The following is a 24,369-nucleotide window of genomic DNA, read 5'->3' as shown; positions in this document are numbered from 1 at the left end:
GCGCTCATTATTTTGACAGATGTGTCTTAACAGAACGTGACTAAAAAAAATTGAATAGGTAAAATTATAGTCGATTCATCTTTCAGAAAGTAGCTACAGGTACCACAGTGACACCTTTAGGAAAATATATAGTGTATCTTTTAGTCTTGAGTATTTTTAATTTCAGCATATAGTACTATGCTGGGCTAGTGCTAGGATTTATTTTCAGCGCTGTCTATTTCTGTGAAGAGTTTGTGGGTTTTTTTTTGGTGTTTTTCTTTTTGAACTTATGTAACGTATTATGTGTAGTATTCCAGTGTCTTGATGCACAAGAATTCTCAAACATTAATGAGGCTGTAGTTTAAATACTGATGTTATAGCAGGGATGTTACTTTGTAAAAGCGTAGGTTTCCGTTCCATATATCACAAAATAATAAATTGTGTCATGCCAGTGTTTAATGCGTGTACACAGTGCATTAACTGTAACTGTAGTACATTTATTTGTGCTAGAGGAGACTTGAAAATGATTAAATAATCAATACTTCCCTGTCAGAGAAGCAAGTGTTACGATGCATTTAAGTAGTTAATTGCATAAGCCCTATAAAAGCTTCAGGTTTGGGTACCAGAGATGCCATAATTATGGTCCAAGTAACTGCCGTTTATTAATGCTAGACTTTAAAGGAAGATATAGTTATTGTCATGAGTGTTAGCTGTATGCATTTTAGAAATAATGAATTTTATCATTTCCGTTTTACCATCAGTAAGCTGAACTGGAGGGCTCAACCTCTTATGTTCACATTTAAAATGCTGACGTATGCCAGTTCCCTCCAAAGGTGAAGTTTTGATTGTTAAGCCATGTTTTCTATTTAAACTTGTGCATTAATACCACAATTCATTAGTGCTGTGCCCTACTTATGCAGGAAAGCTTATGACCTCACGCTGCATTACTTCAATTTTGACATTGTAAATTTCTACATAGCGTGAGATACTAATTAGATTGTGAAGTCATAAATGATGCCTAAGCAGGAATTTACAGCACATAGTGTCATTGGCAGCTTCCCAGTTCCTCCACTCCCTGCTTTCTCCAAGAAGAATATTTATCAAGTTGGGGGGGAAGGGAGGGAAAAGAAAGAAAAAAGGTAGCAACATGCTACAGGCAAATAGGAAAAATGAAAAATATGTTAATGATCTTGAAAATGTGCTAATGTTTAAAAGGATGTTATTAATTCATTGTAAATGAAGCAATCTCTTTTTCTCTAAAGAACTCATCCTATATACAATGCTGTGCTGTGAAGTAATGTCAGATTTCAAAGACCCATATTTTAATTCAGGTTTTATTGTTCTTGAGAGGCGTTTATTGCTCGTTACTATGTCATTATGGGAACAAGTAATTTTTACAAGTTGTCATTGTATTTCACTTCCTGGGTACAGATGAAGTTTCTGTTGTTGCATCCTTTTCTTTATCACAGAGAGAAGGGGAAGGAAAAAAGCAAGATAAGATGGTATAGGTTCTATAAACAGTAAAGTGCTCTTGTACTCCTTCTTCAGATGATGCCTTTTACTGTTTCAGTGGTTGTCCATTCCTTTTCCACCAGTATGGCCATTGTGCCATTAACCAAACAGGTCTTGCTGCCCTCCAGTGGCTTACTGTACAGTATTAAAAAAATAAAATAAAAAAAAAAAATTAAAAAAAAAAAATCTGTTCATAAAACATCTATAGAGTTACCAGCTCTTATCAGAATGTTTAATGGAATGTCAGCATATTGGTCTTATCAGTAGGAAGATCATTGTAATAAGATAAAGCTATCTTTTGTTGATACATTCACAGAAACAATCTTGTTTAGAGTCTTACTGTGTACTAATGATGGTGGAGGAAAGTTAGAGGGGAGCACTTGCACTTTCTTGAACTGCATAATTTTCTGAATGTATGATATCTTATTAGGTTGTGCATGTTCCATGAGGGAACATCCTGGTGGGCCTTCAGTATTGTGGATGGATAGCTGCTCTGCTTTTGTTGACTAGGATAAGTTTATCTGCTGATAAAAGACTTGTGTTGTCGTGTACTGTACTGCTGAGTTGTAGTAAGAGTTAATCAACCATTCAGATTCTCCTTTTTTTTTTTTTTTTTTTTTTTTTTTTTTTTTTTTTTTATTCAAATCCAATACTGAAAGTCATACAAGTTACAATTGAGTATGGCATGAGAGACTTATCAAGGAAGGAATACAAAAGTGCTTTTTATGGTGAAGTTGATTCAGATTCTAAAAGGGAATGGGATTTTTTTTTTTTTTTAATTTGGATGTAATACCAGAGACATTTATCCAAAGCTTGAATAAATATACAAAGTATTTCTTGTGAAGTGGAGAGTAAGTTCCTATAAAGTTTAGTCTTTTTTTTTTTTCTTTCTTTTTTCCTCTTTTTTCCTAAGGCTTCTGTGGATATCTGTTTACTCTTAAAAGGGTCAGGAATTGAAGTGGGATGTTCTGCTATAATTGTTGTGCATAATAAATAATTCCTCAAGTATGCACTGTAATTCCTAAATATTTTTTTTAATGCACAGCTCCAAGAAAACTTGCTGCCCCTCATGTTGAAGGAATAAACAGCACAATGGTAAAGATAACCTGGAGTGAACCTGAAGAACTTAATGGGCCTTCTCCCATCTACCAGGTGGAAAGGATGGATTCATCTTTAGCTACAATGAGTGCAGAAGTAACAAAAGGAATCCGTTTCCCAGGAAATGGATATTACAGATTTGCTAGTTCCACTCTTCCTGCCAATACTTACTTTACAGGTAAATGAATTGAAATGACTTGCAAAATATACCAGTTACACTCTACCAGTTTAACCATTTAATATCATATTCCGTATTATTTTCATGGTAAAATCTGTGGATTTTAATTTGTGAGCGTAATGTGATTGTTACTGATATACATGTATGGCCTATTTTGATTCTCACATAAAAAGCCTATGGAAAACTGTATTGGAAATGTGGAATTTCTTTTCCCTTGGCTTTGGGCATACAAGGTGAATGTTGCTGCATATTTGACTCGTTTCCTAGTGGTAAATATAAAATGGATTTTATTTATTCCTCTGGGATATAAACTTTTCAATGAATTTGCTGTGAGTACTATGGCATGTTTTCTTCCATGTCTTTTTAAGAATTCTTGAGATTGCATGAGTATTCAGGAAGTGCTCTTTTCCATGTTCAGAGCATTTGTGTTGTTCTAATAGCTTTGTCAAAGAGAGAAAAAAGGCTGCCAATCTGACAGAAATATGCTGGGTATTATCACATCTCTTTTTGATTATGTATTTAGTCTGGAGCTGGGAGTTTTTCAGATCTAAGCACACCTATATTCTGCGATTCTCAGATTTTGCTGATGTCTTAATGTTGAGGATAAAGCAAAGATATAGATAATACAGGTTTTGGGAAAATATCTAGGTGAACCTAGTTGCATGTTTGAGATGTTACAGAAGTCTGTCGGTGAAATATTACATCGGTGTGAATAGAACATGAGCTTTTAAAAGTACAAGAAGAAATCAGCTGAAGATAAAAAAAAAAAAAAAAAACAAGAAAAAAAAGTGTGTAGAAGCTATATATACATCAACTCATGAGACTTACAGCAGCAATGGAAAATCCAAAAAGAATCTAGGTATGAGTGACAGCAAGTGTTAGATGGCATGCTGATGGTGGAAAGGACACACTACACAGTGACGCAACTTAACCTTGTACTGAGAGTCTTTTTTGTTAAGAGTTAAGGCTGCAAAAAACACACAGAATTGTTGACACCTGAAAGAAGCCCAGAGGTTTGAAGAGGACTCAGTAGCTCATGTGTCTTTGTCTTCTGGGTCACCACAGCAAGAATATTTGAGCACACATCTTGCTGCTTGCATGTGTGTTTGTGTGTGAAAATTCAGTTTTTATATAAAACACAAACCACCTTCTGCATCTCTCTATGATCACCTATTGAATCTGATGTTAGTTTGTTGTTTACTTTTTTTTTTTTTCTTGTTAGGTGCTTACTTGATTCGTAGAGAAGCAATAATAACAAGTGATAGATAATGTGTTAGTTAGACTTGCACAACCTGTGTCTGTGCAGGAATCTGTAGAAACAACTGATGGGCTTCCTTCCTCAATGAAATCAATGAATTCACTCAACAGCTTTCCTGATATCAAAGTTTGCAACCTTTACCTGTTTTTTTTTTTTTTTTTTTTTTTTTTGTTTTTTTTCCTTTTTCTCCCTGTTATCATTTGTGGTGATCTAAGCATCAACTAAGCTGCAATTTTTCTCAGTGGATCTCCAGTCTGTCCCGTCACTGCAATATGGGTATCATAAAATTCCCTGCTTCTCATCAGAAGTGTGGGAGTGCTGGGGAAGAGGGTGATGCACTATTTGGATTGTTAACATACCTGTCTATTACTTGAGCATGATTCAGTCTGGTGTTCTGTTATATTGTACAAACAGACTGCAAACAAGGTTTCTTGAGATGGTGATTTGAGACAGTTTGGACAGATGGGATCAAAGAAGGTGTTAGAATAGAGCTCCCTTCGTATTGGTGCGTGATGGCTGGTAATACTGCATGAATAAATACAATTTATTATCTCTTTGGATTGTGATCTTTCTATTAGATCAGATATTAGACAGAGTATCTGGAGATGAGCTAGACCCAAAACAAGCTAGGCAATTTGTCCAGACATCTGCTGGTAATGACTGACAATCAAGTTAAATCAGTGTGTTTGGTACCTAGAAATGTGTAATTTGTATGCTTGACAACTCAAAGTTTATGAGAAATGAAAATATCTTTTTTTGTAAGTAGTTACTAGTCCTTCTAAAACATGGAAGGAAAACTGTAAAAAAAAACAGCCAACCAAACCAAATAAACACAAAACAACAGAAGTGTTTGGAATAAAAGATGCTCACAGGAATGAAAAATGTTCTTTGCACTTGTTTAGTTTTTGAGGCCCTCTCTCTTTACCCATCTCTGAGGACAGGCAGTTGGCAATTGTACTTTATAGATGGAATGGCTTTAGTGTGCATGCAGCTGTGTACATTTTTGACACAAAAGTGTGCCAGCTTGTATATGTCAGTCAGCAGATAGATACTTCTTGGTCCATGTGTGATCACCCACTGCTAATCCAGAAAAAGATAGATCAGTTTATTCATTGCTGATAAATGCGGTTGTCCTCAGTACCTTCCCAGCTGGTCTTACACTCCAAGGTACAAGTAATAGGTGCAGATGTATTATCTGGGAATTACTCCAAATTCATATTAAAAAAAAAAAAAAAAGTTAGGCAGTAAACACTGGCTATGCTAAGCAGCATCTATCTGTCTGTAACAAAGCCTCCAGCTGCACAGGAAGATGTGCTGTGAGTATACATTACATGAGAGGAAGTCAGGTAAATAAAAGGTTTGCTTTTGCCAGGGACCATCCAAATGCAACTTCTTTGTTCTTCAAACTGTTCTTCAAAATTCAGAAATTTTAGGTATCTATAATGTCATTTCACTGAAGATACAGACTTTAATACTTACTTGTATCACTTGAAGTTCTTAAGAGACAGCAGCACTCATTGATCTAGCAAAATGCCACCAGATACAGGAACTGTTATCCTCATTTTCGCTAAGGAGCTCATCTGTCCCCCATCACTCTGAAGACTGGGGTATTCAGGTGTTATCTTTGTATCGTCCCCATGAGACAGCAAAGTGCTATCATTCTGATTTTATAGATGAGGACCTGAAGTGTGCAGAGCAAGGCCCAGATCCCAGTGCATAGTTGGGAACTACAATCCATTGCTTTTAATTGAAGCTTGATGCTTAATTGCCTCTCTGAAGTGGACCAAGTGGGCACAAGTGGACCACTCAGGGCCTGCAGGAAGTCCATAGTGGAAAAGAGATTTAAATCAAGGTTTCCAAAAGCTTTAGTTTGTGCCCTAAACATGGGGCCTGCTTTCCATTTAACCAAAGTTATCTAATCATCAGGGATTAATACAATGTCTTGCATTTTTTGTCTGCCAGATCATGTACAAGACAATTACAAGTGGGACAAAATGGGAGAAGAAAAATATATTGTTTGTGTCTGTGAGAATGCCATATCTCTGTATTAACATACATTATTTCTCTTTGTGAACAAGGAAATTGTAGATGCTTTTTTTTTTTTTTTTTTTTTTTTTTCTCCAGTGTAAATTTACTGGAAGCAACATAGCTAACATGCATGCTTTATCTGAAGAATTCTACCAATTCTGAAATCTGAACCTTTATTTTAAATTCAATATAATAACACAAAAAAAGGAAACCTGACTTCACTCTCGTTTAGAAGCTGGCTAAAGTGAAAGGATTACACTTTCAAAACACCTTCGCTTTAGCAGCACAGCTGGTATGATGCAGCTTTATAAATGCTGCAGGCTCATTGTTCTGTTTCTCTCTGGGAAAGGGAAGCACTGTATATTTTATACATGGTGTAGAAAGGCATCTGAACAAACTGTAAAAAGTAGATTGATTAGTGTTTAAATTCAAATTACACTTGTATTACTCCTTTAATGACTGAGTCTAAAGTATAGGTCCAGAAAAGCCTGATGAAGGTAATGTGTGGTGTTTTGTTAACCTAGCTTTCTTTGCTAACTGGATGAGTTGTAGGATACTTTTCTGTGCAGGAAAGTTAGGGTCTTCATCAGCTTTCAAGCGGAGGTGTACCAAGGCTCACAGTAAGATCCACTGAGATTGTCAAATACAATCTATGGAAAGTGGTATGCTTGAACTGCTGAAGTATGTATGTTTCTGTGTGAGTATCAGCAACTAGCCAACAGGTATATTTATGATAAGAGTTCTTCCTCTCAATTCCCTTTTGCTCTTTGGTTGAGGGTCAGGACTTGAGGTGCATGAATGGATCAAATAAAAAACAAACAAACAAACAAAAGAAACAGTGTATGAAAGATGACCTGTGTAAATGAGTCCTACTTAGAATCGTTGGTTCTAATTTGAGGCACTACCTTCTTGTTCAGGTTTTGTAACACATAAATACCTCCTAGAGAGTATGCAGCTTCACCTTTTTGTTTAATGGAAAGCAGGGGGATTGCATTTTTCTTTGAAAATGTGACTCCTTGAGAAAGCACATGTGCACCCAATTGAATACATTGGCATATACTTTGCATTCTTACAGAAACAGTGCCACTGTTTTTTCAAAATTTGTAGATATTCCTGTCAAAAACAAAAAAAAGTATTTTTTTTTTTTTTTAGCAAGTATACTAGATTGAGCTCCTGAGTAGAGATTAAAAGGAAGAGTATTTAGTTTCCAGAATTTATTGAGCAAGTAGATGACAGACTACTTAGCTGTTTCAAAGCCATGGGACTTCTGTGCCCAAAGAGCAACTCACCTTAATGTTGCAAATGTGTCTCAGGTATTCTGGGTTCAAAGAACATCTGAATTAGGAATTTCAGGACTACAACTTAGTTGTCTAAAGTACAATCATGGCTTGCATTTAGCTCTTCTTGAATGTTTCCTCTGATTGAACCTTTGCAAGGGAGAAAGTCTGTGGCAGAACTGATAGAATAGGGCATGTTTTAGTTAGAAAGGATGGAAATTGCTAACAGTTGGACACATGACTGAGAAAGCTCCTTGAAATCCGTGCTACAGAAGTAGTTGAAATCCTTGAAGACAAACTCAATGCATCTGTGGTTAGTCTATGAAGTCTCATCACTCTTTATAGAGTGAATCAGTTGCTATTAAAGAAGTATCTTCTGTATTTTGGAATTATTTCCTTTTAAAAAGCCTATTAGTTCTGTTTGTTCCTTTTGGAACAAGGAGGATTTACAAACTGTACTTGGTTTCAGCCTTGTGAGTGTTTAAATTTCCCTCTGAAGGAAAAGCTTAGGAATTTCAGTAGAGGAATGCAGTTTAAGATCACGTAGGTAGGTCTTAGTGTCATCCACAGGAAATGGACAAGACAGGACAAGAGAATACGGGAAGTTAAATGAGATCCTTTGGTTTCAGGCCCAAGCCTGTGAACAACTGGAAATTATTAGTGAGAAATATGCCAGTACTTGTGCCCATATCTCTTTGCTTATGATACTGTCCACTAAATACTCATCATAGCATATATGTGCACCTGTATAATTTGATGAAAGAGGGAATACAGTATCCTCCCAGTTGGACTATGATTTGGCTCAAAAATCACATGTAACTTCTGCTCAGTAGCAATCAATAACTGAACAACCAAGTTTGTATTTAAGCTGTGATGTGCAGCTACAAGCTGTGGATGATGCTGTCTACGGAAATCACAGAGTAGAAAGATGGATGTGTGGAAGGCCATGTTCATCCCGACCTCTCAAAATCAGGCTACATTTCAAATATAACATTGAACATAAATAGACAATTCTGTAGCATTTTAGTGGGTTTTGTAAATAATATTGCATATTCTTTCTAGGAAGTGGCACAAATAAAATCCTCCAAGCGTACTTCATGCATTGCTTGAAATATAATCGGCTTGATTTCAGGAGTTATAATTGTACATCTATGTGCATCATTTATTTAGTGATAAAATAATATATTTTTTTTTTCTTGGTGGGTGAAAGATTCATGGTGCTTTTTAAAAAATGTTGAATCAGCTAGCATTATTTTAACATTATTCCTCTTATATGCTACTTCAACGAAAAGGAAGTTAATCACATAATATTAATCAAAATGCATTCCACTCTGAAGAACCTTTGTGTTGGGCCTTGCTTTGAATCCAAGTTTTCTGAACTAGGATTCTATATTTAAAAACAAGAAGAATGTCTTTTTTGCTATATGAATTCTTTGCCAACCTCTATGTGATGCAAATTCAGCTCTGTAATGATTAGGAAATAACTGTATGAGGTAAGATGTTCATATATTCCGCATTGCAAGCAGAGCCTTTTACAATGACATTTTTAGTATCTTGAAGTTGCCTTAAAAATGTATTTTTTTTTCAAATACATCTGTGCTTGAGTTTTTACTGCCAGTTTCTGAGTCAGATACACACACATTCCTCAGAGTGGAGAATGTCTCCAGAAACAGCGCTTCTTAATACTCATTGTCATGGAACATTGCACAAGCATCGTTTACATTTGATCTGAGCAAAAGTGTTGAGAATGGCTGTGGTCATTCAGTGTTTGCTCTCCTTGTAGCTCTTCATCAGTGAACTCTCTTTCCAGTAGTGCAAAATGAATTCCACTCCATATAATCTAGAGCAAACACTTCATAGTTATTGGAAGACGTAGATATTTTCGTTAGCATATGGAGCTAAATAAGCAGGCCTTTTCCAGCATCTCAAAAGCAGCTTATGGAACGCATTATGACTGAAGACCAAGAAAATGAACATGATTTGATGTCTAAGAACAATATAAGAGGAAAGGCTGAATAAATTAAGGTTCAGAAAAATAAAGACTAAAAGGAGATATAATAGTGGTCTTAAAGGTTATAAAAATATGTAGTTAAGAGAATGAACTTTTCTCCCTGTCCACTGTGAGTAAAGGAGCAATGTACTCATAAGGCACTTAAAATATAGCAAGAGAGTTTTGTTTTCTCAAAACATTTTTTGTTCTAAAAGACTTGGGCTAGTGGAGTAAAGAAGCAGATTGTTGTGAGAAAAACGAAAAAACAAATAAACAAGCAAACAAAGCTCTCGTATGGGAGATTTTAAAGAATAGTTGGATGAGCATCTCCCAGGAATGACATAGGTAAAATTCTGCTTTGGAATAAATGGGCTGATTTTGTGACTTCTAAAAATGTTTTTCCAACCTATATTGAACCTACAAACTCAGATTAACCCAGTGAAACTATTAGTGATGTTGAATTCCATGATTCCTACCAGACATTTCTCCAGCCTGTCAGGATTCCTCTTATTAGTATTATGTCAACTGTAACCCTCATTTTTTTTGTCACATGCAAACTCTTTTGAGAGTACACTCACATTCTCCAGGCTTCCTTTTTAACAAATAAAGCTGTTAATAAGAACTGGTCCCAGGGCCACTCTCTCAGAAATGCTGCCCTTTGGACTTTGTGCTACTTGGCCTTTGAATCTTGCTGTTCAGCCTGCTTTTTTTTTTTTTTTTTTTTTTTTTTTTTTTTTTTTAACCTGCATTTACAGTCCACCTACAAAGCATCTATTTCTCCAGCCTGATGGCAAGGATACTGTGAGAAACCATGTTGAAAACCTTGCTAAAACCAAGGTGTGCCCTTTGGCTACTGAACCAGTCCTTTCATCACAGAAGGCAATCAGGCACAGTTTGTCCATTAAATTGTTGGCTTTTCCCAGTTATCCATGTCCTTTGTGTGTCTGAATATGACCTCCATGAAGATTTGCTACATGGTGTTCCTGGGGACAAAGGTTAAGCTGACCATAGCCTGTGGTTTCCTAAATCTGTAGGTGCAATTTTTCAGAAAATACTATTAAATTTGTTTGATTCATTCTTACCCTAAAAAAAAATGAAGAGAACTAGAAAAGAAAGCGAGAAATTGACCTTTTCCTTAGTTTGGCTTTGTGTATTCTTTGTTTCTCTGCTGCCATTTTTTCCTTATATAGTGAACCTTTTAAAAAACATCCTTTTTTATTTCATTACATTGAACTGAAGAAAGTAAACAAGATTTTCTGAGGGGAACACTATTACAAAATAAATTCTTATACCAAGCTGTCAAATACTGAGATAGAAAGTAGAGAGAACATTGTATTAGCTGGATTGGGGAACACACTTTATATCTCAAGAAACTTTTGATAATGCCTCTCATTTTTCAGACTGTTTTATTAAATCATGCACTAAAGAGCTCTTGGAACCCAAATTTTACTGCTTTATTTTTGTATAGGTTGCTGCGCCAGGACTTCTCCTTTTAGACCTTCTTTTAATTTTTATGCCACATTCTTACATTTTCTCCTCTTGTCTTCACAAAAGAACAGTTTGAACCCATGTCTTCATCTTCAGCGAAAGAAAGTAAGATACAGATATCAGATAGATATCAGATATCAGATACAGAAGTGGCTGGCTTCAGTAAGAAGGGGAGACATCCTTTTTTTCTTTTTTTTTTTTTTCTTTTTTCTTTTCTGCCTGAGAACTGTTTGCAAAGACATTTTATCTAGGATTTAGTCCTAGTACTTCATGCGAATTCACAGTTTCATCTTGAAAAACATTCCTTTCTTCCTTCCTTCTGCATCCCAAGAAGCCTAAAGATAGGGAGAAACGAGAGTTACATCCGGTGAAAAAGGAGTGATCCAGCACAACAAAGGAACTGTGCTGCTTTATGAACAAAACATCTTAAAACATTTTCTAATGTGCACAACAGGGACTTAGGCAGCAAATAACCCAAGCTGATGCTGACCTTGCCAGTGTTACAGGTGTACTATTTTCACTAAGATGAACTGGTTTTGTTAGGCATGGACATACTTTCTATCAGTATCAAGTATCTGTTTTTTCCATCTTTTTATTTTAAAAAAGACTTATTATAGCCACTAGAGAAAAAAAAAAAAAAACAAAAAACAAAAAACAAAACTCCCCTTTTGTATGATTTGTATGATTTCTCATATTTACCTTTTGCAGTAAAACAGATCAGGTATGCAGCACAAATGTTGGCATACAATTGAGATTTTTTTTTTTTGTCATCTTTTAGGCTTTAGTGCTAAAACATGTTTTTGCTGGTGTTGTGTGACATTCTGCACTATGTGGTTAAAAACGGATTTCTCTGCTTGTGTGTATGGACTTTAAAGGCATGTAGTAGTCCCAACTATAGAAGTTGTAAAAGCAGAATTTTCTGCTCTTATATTGAGCTTCCCCAGGAAAAAAACACTTTCCCAGACTAGATCATTGTTTCAGCTTTGTACAAAATCAGTTACAGAATTGGGTCTTTTTTGATTATCCTAAACATGTCACGTGACCTATACTCCATAAAACAGCAGTTCTTCCCCTTTTGTCACAACTCTAGTTGTGTTTCTGTTCATTGTGTGCAAACATGATTCACTATTTTGAGATGTAGTGGTCCTTCTCTCTGCAGGTGACAAATCTAAGAATTAGCATAAGAAAAGCTTTTTATCAATTATTTCAAAGCACATATGTTCAGTCAATAGTAATAAGAATAGTTACTAAGTTTGTATTTTTTTATAAGCTAATTTGTGAGTGTTACCATTTATATACCAAGCTACATTATACAAGATCAATTTCCACATGTGAAGCATATCTGTGTATTAGGTGTTTCTTTTTCTTGCTCATCTCCAAACAAAATACCGATACTATTTGATGTGGGAACTCGGTATAGGTGTCTGCACAAACAATACTCATTGAATATAATGATAGTGACTGTGGAATTTTTATGTTTGTTTGTTTTAGCATCTAGTCTGCCCTTTGTTCAGTAAGAATGGAATTCTTACACATTGGTTCACTTTGCAGAAGAAGTCAAAGGTGGGATTATATTCTGTGTTTACAAGGGCGAAGAAGGGGAGGAGAGAGTTCAAGGAGACTTTTCATTCTTTCTGCGTCCTCTATGTGCAACACAGATAATGGGTGTCTTCATGTATGCCTCTGAAAATAAACAATTATGGAAGTGCTGTGTTTTGCTTCAGGCATAATATCTTCCGGGATTCCTTTTGTGTCCTCTATGCAGTGTGCCTCTAAGAAATGGTGCAGGATGGAGGAACTTGTTGAGAGAAAGATTTGGGAAAATAAATGTTCCTGAAAATAACAAACTTGAAGAGAAAGCTAGAAGGTAGGAACACCACAAATGCGGGAATTTTATTAAACAGTTCCACGCATCTCCTGTAAGTTTTGAATGCGAGAGATTCATGTACAATGTGTTAAATGGACACTCATTTCATTTAGCTAGGACTATATAGTTAAAGCAAGGACTGAAATTGTACAGATCAAAGAAGGAACTTGAAGATGGTTTGAATATAGAAAATGTCAATACAGTGAATGTTCATCTTTTACAGAAAATACATAATAGCTTTTGGAAATTCTCCATCTCAAATATCTGATGGAATAGAGACAGGCAAAAGAAAACTGAGTATTTCCAAGGCTTTTCACTCACTAGAGCAATTGTAGGTCTTCCACAGTACTGCTTCAATACTTCGTAAGATTTATGTGGGATGCTTATAAGCTATTATAATTGGACTTGTAACCCTAATTGTTTTTAAAAAGGGGACTTGATAAATATTCTTGTATCTTAAATGTTAAACAAGCATCACGTTTCTATTGTATTTTATTTCTGAAGTCTTATGGTTTTGTTTGTGGTAGGGTCAGAAGGCAGTAATGACACTTGGTCAAGATTTTAGTCTAGATAATAATGATAAATCCTCTTTATCTTGTGTTTTTATTGATACAGTTATACTACATCTGTTTGGAAAATATTGCCTAGTCCAAGGTGGGATGGCAGGAATTCTATTTTGAAGAGAGAGATGGCTTTCTCTTCAAAGTTCTATAATTCCAAGTGATAGATAAATCATGTCCAATTTCTTCTTAATTCTTTAATGTTCTATACGATTGGAGAAAATGTTTCTTAGCAATTTTAAGAAAGGCTTCTGTATACAGATAAAAGGGCTCTAACTTACAGGAGGATATTCAGAGTTGTGAAGGGATGTTGTATAACAAGATCTTGTATGTATTGGGTTATTTATTTTTAAGGAGTTGTTTGTGGACAGGCACAGGAAGAATGTTATCTGTTCTTCCTATTCTTGCATTCTATGGAAAGTATTCAAGAAGGGTGAAGCAAGGAGAGGTCTAGTACTATACTGGCTGGTGACATAATTCATGTGAAATGAATGCTTTCTGGTCCATATTTGGCTTTTATTTATTTCTGTAAAGCATTATTTCAGCTGATGACTTGAGACATTGCATTTGACTGATATTAAACTTATAAATTATGTCTGCTTTTAAGATGTGAATTCTTTCCCATACAATATCTTTAAATGGTGAAGAAGCAACTACTGAATTATGTATTGACTAAACATGTGTGAAAAGTCATGCATTGATTATGACTGCGTTGCAGATTTGATCGGCAAATTTTCATAATAACAATATAAGGAAGTTTTTCACCTTCTAATTGATTTCCAGGGTGATTAAATTAAGAACTCCTCTAAGTATGACTGTCCTTATCAATTACTGGCAGAATAGAGAAATTAAAGGATTAAAAATTTACGTGTGTTAAGATTCAGTACTTAAGGTCTAATATCAATCAGATCATAGACTGAGTAATGCCATTATGACAAAAGTATCATTCAGGATTCATAATTTGGAGGGAAAAAAAGGGATGTCTGCATTAGTATATATATGAAAAAATAAGACTGTGAAATGAAGCACCTAGGACTTAGGAAATGTAGTTTAAATAAGCTGCACAAACTTAATTCAGCCTTTTTATTTTTGTGTTATAATTGCATGTAATCATCTGGTTATAAACTAGTTCTTCCATAGGTTTGGTGTATCATTTTGACAAGATACTTCTTTTTAAAAATTCTTACTGGTCTGTATGTAGTTTGATATCTGTCCAACTATCCATATCTAATTGCAGAGTATACATTTTTTATTTGTTTCATTTTCACTGGTGCATTTTGAGTACTTTGTATTCATTGATATTCAGGTTTATAACAACAATAGTTTTGTATTACCGGTGGGGACTTGGGAGTACGATGTGTCAGGACCCAAGATTTTGGAGTAGTTTCTATTGACTGTTCTTAAGTTCAGTTAGAAACGCTTAGAGCTTCCACAGATCTTTGTGGGGTGTTTAAATGCAAACACTCAAAGAATTGAAGAATCATAGATTCACAGAATGGTTTGAGTTGGAAGGAACCTAGTTCCAACCCCCTGCCAAGGGCAGGGATGGGATATCTTCCACTAGATCAGGTTGCTCAGTGCCATGGAAGAGTGCATAACAAGTGAATAAATGAAAAGTTTGGCTTAAGTGACTTACCTCATGTTGCATAAGAACTTCGTGGCAGAGGTGAGGACAAATTTCTCCAGAGTGACATTGAACTGCAATAGCTATGAAACTGTCCGTTCACTTTTTATATTCCCCTTCCTCTTTCATTAAACATCCTCAGAGCACTACATCAAATAAGACAGGCTTCTGTGCACAAAATCCTTATTTGCTACATGAATTCTGTTTTAGTTGCTGAACATCATAAAATCCTTGAGGCAGATATCTTATGGGAAATGTGTGTTTGTATAATTGTAGACTATGTCATTATTCATCCTCTATCTGTGTGAGCATTATTTTTTTTTTCAGAAAATTTTAGTTTTATTTTATTTTGTAAATTTTGTGGGTTTACTTTTACAGCCCTAATGTTTTCTAAATAGTTACTCTGAGTAATAATAAAGGAAAAAAATAGTGACACAGGAGAATCACAGACATATCCATCATTTGGAGCATTGTTGATTAACACATGTCACAGGGTAAAAATCTTTAATATTCATGAAATCTTTTTCTGATATGAACTATTAGAGACACTGATGGCTGCATTAGAAGATCTGTATGTGAAGTCATCACTACAAAGGATAGATTGCATAGTTTTTCACTGTATTCTGTGGACACTACATGTAGTAAAATTTTTTTCAACTGTATTTTTAAAGAGGTTTAATAGTGATTATAGGTCCTCCTGTTTTTCTGTTCCCTTTCCCTATTGCTTTTCAGTTTCTCTCATTTTTTACCCCCATCCTTTTCATGTTTTGACATTATCCATGATTTTTTTTTCTTTCTTTTTTATTCTTTTTCCTGGTTTGACCATTATAATGTCTTTGATCTTCTTTCTTCGGTGTTCTTCAAGGTGTTGTCATCCTTTTCTTTGTACTTGCAGGCACTAAATGAGGGAAAATTAATAGCCCAAGAGCATGACTCTTCACCTTTCTTTCTAGTACCTTGTATACCATCAGGATTTGGTGGCTTTGACCAAGTTCATGAAAGAACCTTCTTAGCCACTGTCTTTCTAACATGAATTCATGTCTCTGATTCACAAAATGGAGCCAAAACAAACAAAACAACACCAACAAAAAACACTTAAAAACATTTGTTTCTTAAAATTGAAAGACTGATTTAAATTAATTTTTCAAAGTGGTAATGAAAGACTATTTGGCATGAAGCAAATATGGTTGTAGAAGGTTTTCTTTCTTAAAAGAGTATATTTTAGAAAAAAATCTGTGCAACACTGTTGTTAGGTACGTGGGAGGTAAATTCATCAGTAAGTATTGCTGCCACTCCAATTTGCAGCCAGTGAGGAGTATATTCTGTATCTGAGGGCTGGTAATTTCTTTAATGACTTGAAGGCTATGCTGAAGTTGCAGCATTTTAATTTGACTAAGTCTTTGTTAGATGTTATCTTTGTTATCTTAGGTATACACATCCAAATATTGTAGTAAGTTTTGTCACTGGGTGGAATCGTCAGGAAACAACATACCAATATTTTTGTGAGAAAGCATGTTGTTCGAGTGCCAAGTTATTTGATAGTGGTTTTCTTCAGTAAGCATGTATTAAGCATGTATTAAAAACAAAAACAAAAAACAAAGCAAACAAGCAAAAAACAAAACAAACAAACAAAAAACCAATGGGGGGAACTAAGGGGTATAATGTATTTGATTAGGAACTTTGTTAACTTGACTTCTGAAGTGTAATCCAATTCCTTGCTTTTGGGGCTATACAAGACTGTCTTTTTCAACTCTGAAAACAAGTGTCTATAAAACCAATTATTTTTCAAGATACTTTTGCAGAATGAGATGTAATTACACATTTCCAAAGTTCCTACCTTTTCTCAAGCTATTCATACTTCTTATGAAATGGACTGGAATTGATAGACAGTCTCTAATGCAAATATAGATGGACAAAATTATTACCTTAAAGAGCGGTGCAGTATAGTGACTGAGAATTCAGAAATCAACTGCTAGCGTGACTTTTAGAATGAAAACGTAAGGCTGACAAGTAATGTTGTTCCGATATGAGGACAATTTAATTTGGGTGACAGAAATGTCCTATACTAAATTACTGGAGAATTCAGTGTTCTCAATAATGAATTGTTGCATTACTTTCTTTTTAATTTAAAAAGATTCTAGAAAACGATATACTGCATTGTAGAAAAATCTCAAAAAGTTACTGTATATACCCAGATGATGTTTGATTGAAAATAGGTCTGTGCTTACTGACTTAAGATCTATAATATCTTAAGATTAATTGGGAGCATAAGTGGAGAAGCTGACAACCTGGAACCTTGACTTCTTAAAATTGCTGACCCAATTACTGCTGAGCCCTTTGCTGACATGTTAATATGTCTCTAAACTGGTAAATCACCACCATTTCCGTGTGTGCTAGAGTTGGTCCATCAGATGAAGGAAGATGTAAGTTTAATTTAAATAATTATTGACCTATTATGACCTTTTCATTTCACATGTACTGCTCCTCTTGAGGTAAGCAATTATATTTTTATAGTGTTGGATGGTAATCAATGTACAGGAGCTATCTTTATTGATTTAAGTAAGGCCTTTGATCTGGTAATCACCAACTATTGCTATCCAGGCTGGCCTTAACTATATTGGATATTATTACAGTTATTTGGTTTTAAAATATGCAGAATTGAGAATTTTATTAAAATATTGCAAGCAAAGTCAATATACTTGGAAAATCCATAAGATTCTATTTGATAATCTTCATTAGAAACTAAAAACAGATTATTTTATACAATACATAATAATTTTTATGTTGTAATAAGTTTGTTCTGCAACTTTTTAAAATGAAGCAGATCACAGAATCGCAGAATGTTAGGGATTTAAAGGGACCTATAAAGATCATCAAGTCCAGTCCCCCAGATGGTCCTTTTATGATCGGTTTACATGATGGAAAAAACTGAATTTCTCTTATTTATTTGCTCCCCACTTTGGACGTTTTGGGGAGGAAGGCATGGTTCCTTGGTGTTTTTTGAAGTCTGTTTTATACTGAGGATTTGGAATTGTAAACTTTGGCCTTCTATATGTGGATGTAGATGAAATTATTCATCTTTGATGATGGGAATTTGTTTTGTATTTCTATTCTGAGTAGAATCAGTAAAAATTGATCTGAAAGTCTTATTCTGCTTACCTTTTTTTAAACCTATTTGCATATTTTGCACATGCATTTTTTGCAACTTTTTTAGCCAATAGTCATTTCAATGCACTAGATAAGAATACTAATTGAAATAAATTGATCTTTATCATAGTTTGTAAGTGGTACCTGAGTACCTTCCAAAGCACAGTCATACTCACCACTAATTTCTATTATTTATATTTTTATATAAATATAGTGGTTATTTTATAACCACTCCCATTTTTATTCACTTCTCATATCCTCATGCACCTTCCCTTTTTTTTTTTTTTTTTTTTTTATTGTTCCCTGACTTCCTCTTCTCTGGACATATTTGGCTATGCTTTTCCCTCTTCCATTTTAACCAATGACTTACATGCATATGTCTGTGGACTTAAACTGTCCTTAGAAGGCTGTGAAATGTGTGATTATTTTGATCAGCTCCTCTAATGAGTTCCAGAGCATTTATCCTTCTTGCAGAGGGACTCCAGTCTTGCACTGGTGAGCCTTGAAACCAACAGCAGTTGTTCAGAGAGGTCACCGACATAATGAGAAGGGCACTCTTGAGATATCTTAAACCAATTCCATGGATAGCCATGAAGATTAATATTGGGACCTTACATTTGACCTAATATTCTGTGGAGACTGTGTAGTGTGCCAAGCAAGTAGGATGATGTGCTTATGGCAGAGAGTACAGGGAGTACAGAGAGTAAAGCGACTGTATTCTGGGTTATTTATTTATTTATTTATTTTAGTAAGTTAAAATATATTGAACCTGGTTCTTGCTTACAGTCAAGACAGTGTGAGTTAATCTGACCAGGTGCATGTCTAAGAAGCTGTGGTGTAATGTCCTTGCTAATCATAGGTAGAAAAAGGCAGGTTTTAAATGATTCTATCTCTGTAGTCATTTCGAAAACTTGCTGTTTGGGACTGTGTTCATGAAGAAGCTGATAATACAGTCAAACTACCAATTAAGTGGGGTAATATTCTTTCCAGTCTTCACATTTTGTGATCTTATTACCTGTAAGACTTTTAAGACTTATTTTGAAATAATTTATTATTTATTATTTATTCTGTCTATTGACAAGGCATTTCATTCTTTCATTTCCCATTTGTTCTATTTGGGGTCTATGTCCCATTATTTGTTTGCAAGTTTAAAATTATTCTTAGTCACCACTCTTATTTTTTTAATGTTTCATATTGCTAATAGTTGCAAGAAAAAAAAAAAAGACTGAACACTGGGACAGATAACCTTATAGAGGGTAAAATCATGTGCTCTTTTTTTGGAGGAAAAAAACCAAAACCCAACAAAGTTAAATTAATTGGAACTATGATAGCCTGAAACTCATAATGGAAATCTATCTTTTGTCCTGCTACTGTTTTTTTTTTTTTTTTTTCTTCCCCCTCCATGCTCTGAGGAACCTGCAAGAAAGAGATCTCTTTCCTTATCAGAAGAATTTTGTTTCCTGCTCGACATCTTCAGTCTGTACTGTTCCATCTTCTATTGGAGTACTCTTTTAGCTTAGGTAGACAATATAAAGGCTTTAAATATTTTTCTCATTGCAATAACTTCATGCTAATGTTTCATATAATTGTAAATGTTGTTTAGATCAGATCCTTCTTAAAAAATGATGTATTAAATGGGCAAAGTTTTGATTAGTCTCATCAAATTATGCTAAAATAGACACCAACATGAAACAACACATCATCCTGAACAACCCTAAATCTGATACTCTGCTCCCCATTGTACCCTGTGGTATTTGTCAAGCTAGGTTGCAAGAGGGATTTGTGATTATAGCTGTGTCATCTTCTGATTTCAGTACAGTATTGGGTATATAATAGGTATTTAATTGATGATAAGAAAAACGTTTCAAATGAAAACTGTTGAACCAGGTCGTAGCTTGGATATATATGCTCTTAGAACTATACTTGTTGATCTGAATTTCTGTCTTCCCACAAAATTTCACCCAGGTCTCATATGGGAACAGTTTATTAGTCATTCCCTAATACACATTGTATATGGCAGGTGGTAGAGTCTTTGTCATTGTGCCCCAAGGCACTCTGCAAGAAGATATCAGGGCAGCCAATTTTATCTGTGTTTATAAAACTAACATTTCTATTTTCTCAGGTCTTCCAGGTAGCAAGAATGTGTTCTGTAATTTTTTTTTTTTTTTTTTTTTCTGGAGACTCATGGGATATTAATCATATGAAGTTATTTTAGAAGTTTATATTACACTGCAAATATTTTTAAATTGATTGTATAGAATGTACAGGGAAAAGGGGAAGCACAAGCAAAAAAAAATTAAAAAAATCTTTTGGTCCATCAGGTAAATTTTCAGTACAATATATGAGCATTTAGCCACACAAGTCCCATTAATGTTAATGGTCCCAAGCTTTCTTTTATTCATCACAGAACTGATTGCACTTGGTCAGCTCTTTATCAGTTTGAAATATTGACAGTAGGAGGAGGCGTTCCCTTTGCCAGGACTGACTGTTGCAGTGCTCTTTTAACTTAGTCATGCTGCAAATGCATCTTTAAATGGATTTATTTCAGCAGATCCAAAATACATCAACCGGATCATCTTACTCTGGTGCTAGCCCCTTTGCATTGGCTCCAATTTGCAAGAGCATTGATTTTAAACATTGATCATTACTTACAAAGCACTCTATAGTTTTGCGCTATCTTATTTATTAAACTCACTTGTTACCTCTGCTGCTGCCAAAGTCCTATCTTTATCCTGTTAAAAAGTGATTATTGGCTCTCTGGGGTCATGATTATGATTTAGATTATAAAACAAGGCTATTCCCTGAAAATATGTTGGCTACAATAACTCCTGTTTTATAAAGTTTCTGCTATGCAATTCCACCATTACTTTAGTAGTCTGTGTGTCCACTTGAAAATTCATTCAGTGCTTTCTGCAAACTATATTGTGCTAATAATTGTTATTGCAGAAGAGATTTTTCTTTTTCAACTGTATTCTTGTGGTGTATTTTTTATTTGTATTTCTGGGAAAAAGGCTTTCTGGGGTTATGTCTTCAGATTTCTGAATGTTTTGTAAGGTATCTTTCTCTACTATCTGATAAAATCCGTGCAACACTGTGCAAACAAGTAATAGTAGCATAAAATAGCCCTAGATTAAGCAGGGGGCAACTGTGGAAATACATTGCTGTTTTATTAGTTAATTCAGCATGTAATTGTTACTTACACTAATGATAATTAGTGCTGTATAGAATGGTATTCTTTGAGAATTCAGAAAGGTACACACCGTCTTCTTCAGGGAGAAAATAAAAGAGGAAATCATCCAAATTTGACCCAATACTTCATATGTAAGCTGCTTTGATTAAAATTCTTTGTTCTAACCACACTTAATGTGGACATAATTGGGATTATTGTTATTGTTCTAGGGTAGTTAGAGTTGTAATAACAGGTGGTTAGAGTTGAGTACAACCTCCTATTTCCCCTGAGTAAAGCAAAAATTGGTTAAAGAGTAAATAGTGTCACATCTTTTGTAAGCCATTTTTTTTCCAGGGTTGGTGTTATTTTATTTTGGTGTGATATAAAAGCTTTTTGATTTACTAAAAATGAAACTTCCCCAGCAGAGGAGCCAACGGAATGCACTTCCTTCTTCTGTAGAAAGTGTGGTGATTTTACTTGGGTGGGCAGCCGGGTTCCACCACAGCAGCTCTCTCACTCCCCTTCGTCAAAGGGAAAGGGGGAGAAAATACAATGCAAAGGGCTCACTCAGGGGTTGAGATAAGGACGGGAGATAGCTCAACAATTATCGCGACAGGCAAAACAGATTCAGCATAGGGAGATAGTAATAGGCAATAAAACTTGCTAACAAGCTAGAGAAGTGAGGAACAAAAGAAAGAAACCAAAATGCCTTCCCCCCATCTGCCCTCCTCCCCCTGAGCAGCACAGGGGAATGAGGGAATAGGGGTTGTGGTCAGTCTACAGCGCTTTGTCTCTGCCACTCCTTCTTGGTCACTTTCATCCCCCGTGCCATGGGGTCCCTCCCACGGGATGCCCTTCCTGTACTGATTCTGTGTGGGCTTCCCACAGGCAGCTCTTCAAGAACTGCTCCAGATATGGGTCCGTACTACAGGGTCAAACCGTACTATCAGGAGCAAACTGCTTTAGCACAGGTCCCCCATGGATAGCAGCCAGGTCACCTGCTCCTGCATGGGCTCCTCTCCACAGGCTGCAGCTCTGGCCCAGGGCCTGCTCTGGGGGTGTCCTCCACAGGCTGCAGCCTCTGTCAGTGCAGGGCCACCTGCCCTACCGTGGTCTCCTCCACAGGCTGCAGCGTGGAACCCTGCTCCACTGTGGTACTCCATGGGCTGCAGGGGGACAGCCTGCCTCACCATGGTCCTCACCACAGGCTGCAGAGGACTTCTGCTCCATCACTACTGACCTTGGCGTCTGCAAGGCTGTTTCTCACTCTTCTCTGTGAGTGTTTTTTTTTTTTTTTTTTTTTTTTTTTTTTTTCCCTTTTCTTAAATATGCTCTCACAGAGGTGCGAACAGCATCGCTTATTAGCTCAGCTCTGGTCAGCAGTGGCGCCCTTATCTAACATGGGGAAGCTTCTGGATTCTTCTAACAGAAACCACCCCCTATAGCCCCCTGCTACCAAAACCTTGCCATGTAAACCCACTACAGTAAGTAGTGAGAATTTTGGTGTAGTGGAGTTTTAGCCCTTAAGGGATTTTATTTTTTACATTTTCAACTCATTCAGTGACTTTCTGCCAAGACAGGGAGGGAGGGGAGAATCCACACAAATTACAATCTTTTTTCCCATCAACCTTCAGAACTGGATGAACAAAATGAAGGCTAGACTGGCAGGTACAGCTATCCCACCTAATACATTTTGAGTCAGAAACAAATTAAGTGAATTGTGAAACAGAGAAGATTCAAGGAGGTGGTGGAGGATAAGCGTATTTGAAAAAGCCTACCACTGGGAAGACCTATTGCATTGTAGAAGGAGAGGAGAATTTTGTTTGGGGATGAAAGTCAACACTTCCGTGGAAGTTTTGGCACTATTCAGAGTCTTCACTTTCTTCACTTCATTTACAATGAATTTACACATTTAATTGTAATATTTTGGAGGTTTTATTCAGTATTTTTAAAACATGAAATGTATTATAACAACATTGCCTCTGCACTTTGGCTTTCAAATACAGGTGTTTCTCCCTCTATTGTTTTCCCATCTTTAGGATTCTTTCATCTTTTTCCTGCTGTTTTATATTTTTCTTTCCCAAATTGTTCCAATTCAGTGATCAGAATATTCTGATTTGACCCACTTACCCCAAACCGATATTAGATCATCAAATTAGCATCATTAATTTACAAAATAAAATAAAATAAAAAGATATTACTATATGAACTTGGTTGTGCTACTGAGCTGTATGTGCTAAGAGGGGGGAAATGAACAGAATGGGAATACTGGGTGAAGGAAAGATGGCATAATTGTTTTTATGCCAGACCTTCTGCCTTTCAAATAGGCAGGGAAGGACCAGGGAAATGTCAGAAGTGGAAATTAGGGCAGCACAGTACTCCTGCAGATTACAAAGTGACCGCCAACTGCAGCCAGCCCCAGAAACGGCCAACACTTGAGGTTGCTTTGAGATAGAAATGTACAGTTTCTGGCTTTATAAGCCATGAACTGAAATTTTCCTAAGAGTCTCAGTGTACATACTGGGTGTTATGGGAGGAAATGTGCTAATAGTTCACAAGCAGTCTCTCCCCAGAGCTCTTACTATCGGACAGGGCTGAGATGGGTGCCCGAAGCTTTGGGCTACTCTGTAGTCAGACTTGGTAGTCCGATACTTCCTTTCTACGGCAGCCTGGGATTCAGATCAATCAGGGTCCCTGTGCCCAAAAGCCCCACTGTTAGCTGCTTAAGGCAGCAGCAGTGTTCCTGCACTGGAATAGCTGAGAGTCAAATGCTGTGCATTTGCTTGGCCAGCTTTCCTCTAAGGCTAAGCCGTTTTACACTAGAATGTCTTGCTGCTACAATCACACCATTTCACACTTTTGCTAGCAAAATACAGTTTAGATTTTTTATTTTAATTTAATTTCATTATTATTATAATTATTATTTAGAGCGTTTGTATTTATTTATTTATTTATTTATTTATTCAGTGTTTTTAACTGCATCTATCTATGAATAAAGTTTAGTAAATAGACTTCTACTGGTAAGGATGAGGCAAGGTTGTTTTTTTTCCCCCACTTCCCTATACACTGCCTTAGCTTCACAAGCAAAACTTCAGGATAATCAGTGAGAGTAAGATAAGTTGGCTGTCTTCAGAATAAAAGAGGAATATAGAGCATCATACTTCTCAGTAATTTTGTATGTCCAATCACCCATT

General features: G+C 35.8%; 1 protein-coding gene across 1 annotated transcript in view; it reads left to right on the top strand.

Moving 5' to 3' along the window:
* USH2A (usherin) overlaps positions 1 to 24,369 on the top strand; it is a 410,836-nt gene that overhangs the window by 122,146 nt on the left and 264,321 nt on the right. Inside the window, exon 21 of the mRNA XM_072035514.1 lies at positions 2,537 to 2,767. Within this exon, the coding sequence (XP_071891615.1) occupies positions 2,537 to 2,767 (231 nt within the window). The remainder of the gene's footprint in view (positions 1 to 2,536; positions 2,768 to 24,369) is intronic.

This window comes from Anas platyrhynchos, chromosome 3 (assembly GCF_047663525.1).
Source record: "Anas platyrhynchos isolate ZD024472 breed Pekin duck chromosome 3, IASCAAS_PekinDuck_T2T, whole genome shotgun sequence".
Taxonomy (NCBI): Eukaryota; Metazoa; Chordata; class Aves; order Anseriformes; family Anatidae; genus Anas; species Anas platyrhynchos.
The sequence above is the reverse complement of the archived record's forward strand: the minus strand, read 5'-3'. Positions and strand labels throughout refer to the sequence as shown.